This window comes from Microtus oregoni, unplaced genomic scaffold (genome assembly GCF_018167655.1).
Source record: "Microtus oregoni isolate MIOR12 unplaced genomic scaffold, Mior012 000027F_ref0000203, whole genome shotgun sequence".
Classification (NCBI taxonomy): Eukaryota; Metazoa; Chordata; class Mammalia; order Rodentia; family Cricetidae; genus Microtus; species Microtus oregoni.
Genome location: NW_024543086.1, coordinates 28,533,100 through 28,543,423, shown reverse-complemented (window position 1 = coordinate 28,543,423; position 10,324 = coordinate 28,533,100). Strand labels below are relative to the sequence as shown.

General features: G+C 48.9%; 1 protein-coding gene across 1 annotated transcript; it reads right to left on the bottom strand.

The window, feature by feature from the left end:
* Positions 1–1,008: 1,008 nt before the first annotated feature.
* Rmi2 (RecQ mediated genome instability 2) lies at positions 1,009–8,330 on the bottom strand. The gene is made up of 2 exons (XM_041676357.1): positions 8,000–8,330; positions 1,009–2,190 (listed from the first exon to the last, which is right to left on the bottom strand). The coding sequence occupies exons 1-2, from the start codon at positions 8,295–8,297 to the stop codon at positions 2,042–2,044; spliced, it is 447 nt and encodes a 148-aa protein (XP_041532291.1). The 5' UTR covers positions 8,298–8,330; the 3' UTR covers positions 1,009–2,041.
* Between the last annotated feature and the right edge of the window lie 1,994 nt (positions 8,331–10,324).

The following is a 10,324-nucleotide window of genomic DNA, read 5'->3' as shown; positions in this document are numbered from 1 at the left end:
GAGACTCTATCTGTGCATTTCTGGGGAGGTGCTCACCTATGCAGGGGTCAAACTTTCTGATTAGGTCACCATGCTCTGGTAAGAACACCTCAGCCGTGCTTTGTAAGTAAACCCAGTACTCACTGGCTCCCCAAGCTGGATTCCAATGGACTCGTACTTTGGTTTGTCGTTGGTGTCCTATGAGGAGGGCACAGGTGTTTGTCGGCATCTCCCCAGTGAGAGGCCTCACACAATGGGACTGACCAGGACATAGATACTTTGGACAGTTTAGAGTTCAGAGGAGTCAAGAGGTAGCTGGGTAGAAGAGACCCCAAGGACTCCAAAATCCATCTCCAATGCCATTCACTATTTCTAGTCTTAAGCCTTCTCATTATGTTTTTAACTTATTTTTATTTATGTGGATCTGTGTGAGCATGTGAGTCTATATGCCATGTTGTGGGTGTATCCTCAGAGGCCCTAAAGAGGAATCAGATTGCCGGGAGCTACAGGGAGTTACAGAAGTTGTGAGCCGCCTGGATGGGACTGATAAACGGCCAACACTCTCTTCTGGCCTCCAAAGGCACCCCACACACATATATACCTAAGAATAAAATCATTTTCAAAAGAGCATCCATGTAAGCAGGGCTGGAGGAACCAGCCTGCAATCCCAGCTACTGAGGCAGGATGACGATAAGCATGAAAGCTGTCTGAGCTACAAATTAGCTCAAGGCCTTGACGCTTTTTCTAGGGGGGAGGACAGGAAGGGACAAGTCTAGATCACCTCCGTGTCCCCTCTCCTCACCCCCTCTGTCCCTCTCCTGCCAAATGAGATTATCTGCACCTCCTGACATTCACAGGTTAGTCAGGGTGTGGGGGTGTGTGGAAGAGAGGTGTGGGCCTGGGACTGCAACCCTAGGGAGCCTGAGACATTAGGACTCTGTCTTAAACATCAGTGAGCTGGCGCTCTAGTTCAGTGACAGTGCTTGCCCAACATGCACAAGGCTTTAGGTTCAGTGGCATTTTCGGGAACACTATACGTTCTGTTTAATTTTTCTGAAAACCTAAGTTTCAACAAATCATAGTTCAGGTTGGAGATGTGGCTCCATTAATACAGTGGTTGCCTGGCATGCACAAAAACCCAGATTAATCCCTGGCACCGCAGAAGGCAAGTGTAGACATGGGAAGGTCTGGAATCTGAGGCTACCTGGGCTACATAAGACCTTGTCTTTAAAACAAACAGACAAGCTTATTTTTAAAAACTAGCCATACACAATTGCTACTAGTGGTGGAATATCGGTCATCTGGGCAAAGTGCTCAGCAGTGTGAGAACACAGTATGGGCTGCCTTGGTCTCCGCCATCCAAACAGGAATCTAGTCTGGCAACCGCAATGCCAAAGCCCAACAGTGGTACAATTCCAACAGAAAGACATTTTACGCAGGTCAGGACTCACTCCCTGGCTGTCTCTCCACAAAAGTTTTGAAGCAGAAGTACTTGAAAAGTCTGTTTCCATCCTTGAATTTTTAATTTCAACAAAGAATTCTGAGACTACTCCCACCATTCTAACAGCCGGTCTCACCTTCTGAATCTAAGGAAGATGGACAATGAGGAATGAGCACGCAGAAGCAGAGAACCCGTCTGCACAGGGAGGTGGCTTGGCACCCGACAGCTGGAGACGGGGAGACAGGCCCCAGTGTCCTCGTGTCCACAAACGCACTTTAACCCCACTGTCAGTAACTGAAACCCAGAGTTTGTGTCTTAAAGAAGCAAGCGTTACCCCTCGCCAAACCAGAGACGGCGACATGAGATATCCCTCAGAGCGAGAAAAACAAACACACATAAATGACAGAAAGGGAAAAGGTCGGAGATCTGCTTCTCATTCGCAAGCGGCCAAAGCCCTGGGCAGAGGGAAGGCTGAGTTAACAGAAGCTCCAGCTCCTAGGGTCCTGACGTCTGGCTCCACCAAAGCAAATCTCGTCGTCAAACCTTTGTGATGCCCCCGAGACCCACACTGGGTAAAGCACTCCAGGGAAAGCTGTTCTTATGTATCGGAGGGTCTCCGCTCTAAGGGATGCTCCTGTGTAAGTCTTCCACCTCCAGCTCCCACATGCTTTCGTGGATGGGATTGTCAGAAAGATCCGTCATCTTCACAGCCTGCAGGCAGGGCTCAGGACTACAGGCCTGAACCACACCCATCACCATCACATACTTTCCTGGGAAGAGAGGAAAAAGTACGAACATCACCACGGCAGGTAGGGACAACCCACAAAGACCCTGACTTCAAGGCCTTGATCAGAGAAGGAAGACGCACACAGAAAGATTATCTAGGGCTTGGGGGGTGCAGCTCAGAGGCAAAGCTCACGCTAGCACGTACTAAGTCCTAGGTTTGATCTTCAGCCCTGCAAAATAAGGGGAAGAGGAGCTGAGGGTAGGGCCTAGTTGGTAAACGGCTTGTCATGCAAGCTAGAGGACCCGAGTTCAGATCCCCAGCATCCACGTAAAAAGCATGGCAGTGTATATGCATATGTGATCAGTGGTAAGGAAATGGACACAGTAGGACCCCTGGGGTTCTATGCCCAGCACAGTCAGAGGAGCTCCTGGTTCAGTGGGAGATCCTGTCTCAAAAAACAGGGTGAGAGCAATCGAGGAAGACACTTGATGTACCTCTGGCTCAACATACACCGGCATCTGTAAGCACACCCCTACACATTCACACAATCCTGACAGTAGATACCAAAAAAAAAAGGCAGTCAGGGACCAAAACAGATACATGTGTGCACAATGAGGTCAGCGCTTAACCTGGAGGACTGCATCTGCATCTACTGGCATCTGCTTTTCATATGCTAACACAACAGGCAGCTCACTCAGCAGTCATGCCCCTGGAACGCAAGCATCTGCAGCCCTGTGAGTTATAATTAGACACACTGCCCCAGGCAGGGGCAGAAAACCCGAGCTATGCTCTCAGTCCTGTTCCTTGCTCAATGCCAGAGTGAGTGACTGGTCCCTCTTCACAAGAGGGGTACTTCTGCAAGGCCACTTCCTGACAGCCGAAATGTAAATCCAATTTTCCCCCCTACACTGCCAAAAAAAGTTAGGCCAGGCACCAGCACACCCCTCCTCTCGCCAGCCACAGCACACTGTACTGTTGTTCCAATCCCTGCCACCCCCAACTTTATCCCAAGCCACACTGGGCATACAGGAAAATCAACAGAACAGGCCGCCACTGGATGATCTGACAGAGTAACCACAACTTCCCATTCCCTGGGGGAAGTGCCTCTCCTTGAAAGCGCAACTTGGCTAGTCATAAACCACACAAAATGCAATTGTGTAAAAAGTCCCTTATCACGGCAGGGAAGGCATGCAGCCAGCCCCCTGCATGCCTGGCTTCCACCAGCAGGCATGAGTTTGCACACAAGCCCAGTGCTTAGAATGAAAGAAGCCAAGCCCGAGGTGCCCATCTTTCCCATGACAGGGTCCACCTGAGGATCTGTGGCTCTAACTCTGGGCGCTATACTGGCTGTCCTCTGTATACAGCCCCAACTAGTGGTGAAGACAAAACCATTAGAATGACAAGGCTGAAGACCAGCTCTCTGGAACTTGGAGGCAGAAGACACTACAGAAAACACTGGGACTAGTTCTTAGCCAGCCCACGTATCCCTCTGCAGGGACACGTGATGCCCTCCACTTCTTCCCCACAGGACCCTGCTCAAGATCAAGCCTTCACATTCTCCTGCTCGGACTACTGCAATGTCCTCCCAACCACTAACAGTACTCCTGCCCAAGAGCCTCCCCATCACAGCGCAGTGTAAAGCACCACTGTCTGCAGAACGAGGACTAGAGTTCCCAACCTCACTGTATCTTCAGAGGCCTAGAGGCAGGGCAGGAAGGAGCCAGGCAGCAACAAACCAGCAGGAATCAAGGTTATTTAGAATGGACAGATCCTTCCCAAACCGCAGCCTTTCAGAGCTGCCCCTTGGGGTCTTGTAACCTGCCTACTGGCCTTTGCTGCTCCCTGGGGCCCTGTCCCTGTCCCCTGTCTCCTGGCCATTGTTGTCCACCCCCCCCTCCCCTGCCTCCTGGCCTTTGCTGCCCCCTGGGGCCCTGTCCCCTGGGGCTCTGTCCCCTGACTCCTGGCCTTTACTGCCCCCTGGGGCTCTGTCCCTGCCCTCCCCCCACCCCTGCCTTTGCGCATGCTGTTTGAAGGTGCTGACAATCCACTACTGTTCAGACACAGAATGTCCCAATTCTGACACTGAATATCATGAGTCCCAATAATCCAAGGAAGAGGGTTAGTCCCTACAGATAACGACAATGCAGCTTCAGGGCTGCCTCCTCCAGGAAGCCTTCCCTGAATCCTTTAAACACTGAACATGTATCCTTCTTCTATGCCTAATTCTGTATCTACTGACTCTAAATAAATACCAGATGAACCATTGAGCCAGCCAGACAAAAGTTTCTCTATGCTCTGCAGCTGGAAGTCCAGGTCTCCTGAGGCTAGCAATGGCTAACACAAGGAGTGCTTTTGTTGGGAATTTTCTACTTCACAAACACTGTACCATGCAGTACCAAGCAGGTACTGTGAGCGCCACTCAAATAGAAGGAAGAGCTGTCACCCCTGTACATACAGGCTGGGCACATCTACAATCGTACCTTGTGTTTTAGTGGCCTGTTTACGTCCCCGGTTCCTGGTGAGATGATTAATGAGCAAGAGGAAAGAGCATGGGTCCTGCCGCTGGGCATACAGGATAGAGGGTGAGGCCAACAGACTTATCCAACCCAGGGACATCTGCTGGGTGCCAGGCTTACTCCTGCTGTGGCACCAGGCTTGAGACACTGTCTAAGGCTGACCTCAAAGAACATTGCCTAAGCTGGGACACCAAAAACCACGGAATGTGAGCAAAGCCAAAGCTAAGGCCAAGAGCAGTCACTTTTTCTGTAAAGGACCAGACTACAGAAGTCAGGCTTTGGTGGGTCACAACTCCTGGACTATGTCATTCCAGTGAGTTGGTGACACTAACCTTTTATAAACTACAAATGCCTTTCACGTCAATAAAATTTCACTTTGCAATGCTGATTTTTGAACTGCATATACTTTTCACACATTATGACTGGTTTTTTAGACACATCAAAATGTAAAGCATAGGCCAGGTATCAGGCACACGCTTTTAATCCCATTGCTCAGGCGAGGGGACCTCTGAGTTCAAGGCCAGCCTGATCTACTTAGTGAGCTCCAGACCACCCAAGGCTACAAAATGAGACCCTGTCTCAAAACAAACAAAAATGTGACCTGGGCCAGTGAGATGGTTCAACAGGTGCCTAATTCTGAATCTACTGACCCCAAGTAAATACCAGATGAACCAATCTGACAACCTGAGTTCAATTCCTGGGACCCACACAGTGGAAGGAGATAACCAACTTCAAGACGTCTTCTGATCTGCACGTAAGTATTACGGTGCATACACACACATGCACACATATACCCTTACTTAAAATAAATAAGACGTAACAAAAATAGTTTTAAAGAGCCAGGCATGTGTGAGAGCCAAAGTTACATCTTAAGTTTTAATTATTATGTCTTAGGGATCCAGGAAACAAAAATGCCCCTGCCCTGCAAGCCCCTTGCCCAAGGACAGACAGTTCCTGAGATGCTGGGGCCCGCTGTGTATGGGAGATAACAAGCCACCTCTGCTCACTCCCCTCAACAAGCTTGTATGACCCATCTGCACTAGATGTGCTTGGTGGGCGGGAGGTTCACAGGCAGGAAATACATCAGGATGTAAGCTTGCCTGGATTTAGGCTGGAGATACATCAAGATGAACACTTGCCCCTGACTGGATCTGATAGGAAATACTTCAGCTGATGTAAGCCGTGACTTAGGGCCATTTTTTTTCTAGGAAACCAGAGATGGACCTGGCCAGAGCCCATTCACTTGGCCAGTATTTAACTAAATCTTTCTTCAAATTTGGCTTTGAATTGTGACCTTATTTTTGATCAGTGCAATTAACACATCGTAGTGCATGCCTTTGATCCCAGCACTTGGGAGGCAGAGGCAGGCGGATCTCTGTGAGTCTGAGGTCAGGTTGGTCTAGAGAGTAAGACAGCTAGGGCTACACAGGAAAAACCCATCACAAACAAAACAAAACAGACAAAAAGTTTTAAAATAAATGTAAAAGCTGGGTCTGGAGATAGAGCTCAGTGGGTAAGGCACTGAGCTTGATTACCAGCAAAGCACTGTGTGTGTGTATGTGTGTGTGTGCGTGTGTGTGTGTGTGTAAGCTACTTTTGGTTTACAGTCCATTTAGTTGCTAGTCCTAAATTAGAGTAAGATTGGAGAGAGAGGAGAGAATGGAGAAAGAGACAGAGAGAGAGAGAGAGCGCGCAGAACAAGTAACTTAAGTCTGACTTTATAACAGCCCAGGTCAAACTCCTGACCTAGTCTGTATCTAGGCAGTCCCACACTGTCTCTGCAGGAAGCGTTCTTAGAGAGTCTGGCCTGACTTCACAGAGAAGGAAGCCCCAGAAAGGCAGGCCTGGTGAATCCATAGGCTACCTTCAGAAACCTGAGTCTGTGTTGAAGCTCCAGTGTCAAGTAGAGGCGGGCCTTGTCTATCTGGGTCACAGCTGCAGCCTAGCATCTCCCAGGAAGCCCCATGTATGATTCGTTCCCTTGACTCCTGGTCAGCGAAGTGAGACTCCTGGCCCCCAGTGCCTGTGTCCTAGGCCATCAGGTTCTCAGGACACCTAGGTGTCATGACCAGAGGCTAGGGTCAAGCTGTCAGGACCACAGTCCAAACATTGTAGTAGCTCAGGGGGTGGCCTCAAACCCAGCAAGATCAGCATCTCCTTGAAGCACATGAGAAACAAGTCTAGGAGACTTAAAAACCTGGGGGGGGGGGGGGGGGGGGATGGCCTTCAACAAAGCCCTAGGCAGCAGCTGTTTAAGAACTGTGAACCACAGTTATGTTATCTCAGTGGGAAACGTAGAAAAGTGTTCCCAACCCCTCCGGGTAACGGTGGCTTTCCCAGATGAAGGTCCATCTGTCTGGGGACATTAAAAATGTACAGGCGTGGGGCCGGGATGCGGCTCACTTGGGAGATTGCTTGCCTAACGCGCACAAAGCCCTGGGTTTGACCCCCAGCACAGCGTGTGCTTGTCTGTTAGCCTAGCACTCAAATGCTGGAAGTGGGAAGTTCCGGAGTTCAAGGTCAACCTCAGCTATAAAAGGAATTTGAGGTCAGTCTAGAGTGCGTGTGATCTGAAAACAAACAGAAAAGAAGATATGCACACATTTCCCGAGACATTATTTCTCAAAACATATGGGGAATGAAAACATCTATAGAGAGGAAACTGAGGACAGAGAAACCCAAAGCTCAAAACTAGGCACATGACTGGGGGGAGCTCATGAACTTAAGACGTATTTTCTTTTTCTTTTCTTTCTTTTTTTTTTTTTTTGGTTTTTCGAGACAGGGTTTCTCTGTAGTTTTGGAGACTGTCCTGGAACTAGCTCTTGTAGACCAGGCTGGTCTTGAACTTACAGAGATCCGCCTGCCTCTGCCTCCAGAGTGCTGGGATTAAAGGCATGCGCCACCAATGCCCGGTTTAGACGTATTTTCATTGATTTGTTTAATATTTTTGCTGTCTGGATTGAACCCAAGGCCTCATCAATGTGAGGAAGTGCTCTACCAGTGAGCCCCATCCCAGGCTCTCTTTACTTTTTGTTCTGAAACAGGCTCTCACTAAGTTGCCTTGTTTGACCTCAAACTCACTTTGTAGCTCAGACAGGCTTTGAATTTTGCCATCCTCCTGCCTCAGTCTCCTAGTATTGGGATGAAAGGTGTGCACCACCAGGTGAGGTTGGAACCTACGTTCTTGAACGTGGTGGCAGGTGTAGCAGGCATTCGACAGGTTTGGGAAGTCACCTGACTGGGGTTGGGACAGGAAGGAGGAAGAATGCCTGGAGGTAGGACCGCCCCACCCCCGGGAGGGACAGCCTCCAGCAGAGCCGGTTTGGCCCCCTTTACCTGGAATCAGGCAAGGCCGGCCTCGCGGAACGCGCTCCAGGCCGCGCACGGAGAAGGCCCCGCTCGGGTCGCGCAGCCGCGCCTGGCCGCCTTCCACCACCAGCACGGTGCCCTGCATCCACACGACCGCCAACTCCAGCGGCGCTCGGCCCACCGCCGCCCGCGACAGCCGCCACGCGCCCGGGCCTCCCTCCGCGTGGCGCCGCAGCTGCCCTGCCAGCACCTTGAGTGGTGGCGACCGCGGCAGCCGTACGGTCCTGGGGCCACCCGAGGGCGGCGACTCCACCGCCGCCGCCATGCTGCGCCACCGCCACTTTCCCGCCAACTCTGATGGGCAGCGGGGGCTTGGCGAGCGGCAGCCAATCAAGAGCGCGCCGGCCGGAACCAGCCAATGATCGGGGTTGGGGGTGGGACCACCATGCCAGGACTGCGCATGCGTACTTTGAGTAACAGCCTGAAGCTAAACATGAACTGGTAAATGAAGGCAGGGAAATAAGGAATTTACTTCTGCAAGAAAGAGCAACGTTTTAAACCGGTGCAGTTTTCTAAAAAGTAAGACGTGCGCAACAATAGCTGTAGAGCAGAAATAAAATTGCCACATGAAAAGCAGAAATGCAAACAGATTGTGGACCTTCTGGATGGGGGAATCACAACTATTCACAGGAGAGAAAGTTCCAGAGGATACTTTAAAGCATGATCCTAAACACAAATTGAGGTGCAGGGTTTTGTTTGTGTGTGTGTGTTTTGTTTTTCCAAGACAGGGCTTCTCTGTATAACAGTCCTAGCTGTCTTGGAACTTGCGTTGGTTTACAAGTTGATCTTGAACTCTCAGAGATCTGCTTGCCTCTGTCTCCCAAAAGCTGGGATTAAAGGCCTGTGCCACCACCACCCTACCCTACACACACCCCGGCCTTTTTATCAATTTATTTATCTTGAGATATGCAGGTTTGTTGGTACTCTTTCGTGCCTCACTGGTAACTTTGGTAAGACATTTCTTCTCAAGCATCTTGTACTCAGACTATATAGAATAAATTCCTGAGATTGTCATGAGTTTTATCAGGAGAAACCTTCCAAAAGAAAATAAATATACATATATGAGTTCAATGATTAAAAAATTTCTCTTTCAAAACAAGTTGTGGTGGTTCACATTGTAACCCTAGCATGCAGGAGGTGGGCTGGAGGTGACTTAGCTACACCGTTGAGTTGGAGGCCAATCTGGGATACAAGAGCCCTGTCTCGAAACACCATAATAAATAAATAAATTAGACAATTACCTTTCAGTTAGGGGTATAACTCTATAGGAGAATATTTACCTAGCAATTAAGAGGCCCTATATCCAAACCCAAGAACTTTCTCTTTCAACCTGACCAGATGGCTCAACAGATAAGTCACTCGCCACCAAATCTGATGACCAGGGTTCCATTCCCAAGACCCACAGGGTAGAGGAAAAGAATTAACTCCCTAAAATGATTCCCTGCCTTCCATAAGTGCACAGTGGCACATAGGCACCCCACCACACACACTAAATGTAAAGTATCTTTAAAGACACAAACAAAACTTGGCATGTGTGTGTCACCTGTGAAGTGACTAATTTATCACTGTGTCCTCTTGCACAGTTTAGTATTCTGAAGTCAGTATACCGAACACTGAAATGAAAGCCCGTACTCGAGAATGCTCACAGCTGATCAGGAAATGATAAACCGGAGGTGGCAGGTATACCGACTACCCATGTGATTGTATATAGTTATCAAAATATCACACTGTTTCCTATAAATAGATACAACTACTCACATAATAGGAAAATGTTTTTGAAGCTAGAAATAATGCCCAGAAAGGCAATGAGGACAACCAAACTGTCCTTTCTTTTTCTTTTTTTTTTAAATATTTATTTATTTATTATGTATACAATGTTCTGTCTGTGTGCGTGCCTGCAGGCCAGAAGAGGGCACCAGACCCCATTGCAGATGGTTGTGAGCCACCATGTGGTTGCTGGGAATTGAACTCAGGACCTTTGGAAGAGCAGGCAATGCTCTTAACCTCTGAGCCAACTCTCCAACCCTGTCCTTTCTTTTTCATTTGAGTTTTGTAAAGTTACATTTATTTATTCGTAGAGGGGTACATGCCACATGTGTGGAAGTGAGAACATGGCTTTTGGGAGTCTGCTCTCTCCTGTGCCATATGAATCCCAGGGATCAAGGATAAGTCTTACCAATGGGCATCTTTATCTGCTGAGCCACCTAGCCAGCCTCTCCCTTCCTGTATTATTTTTGTTCCGTTTTTTTTTGTTTGTTTGTTTGTTTTGTTTTGTTTTGTTCCGTTGTAATA

Coding starts and splice junctions, on each gene's coding strand:
- Rmi2 (XM_041676357.1), bottom strand. CDS start 8,297: ATGGCGGCGGCGGTGGAGTCGCCGCCCTCGGGTGGCCCCAGGACCGTA. Junction 2,191..7,999: donor CCGGCCTTGCCTGATTCCAG/GTAAAGGGGGCC, acceptor CTCTCTTCCCAG/GAAAGTATGTGATGGTGATG.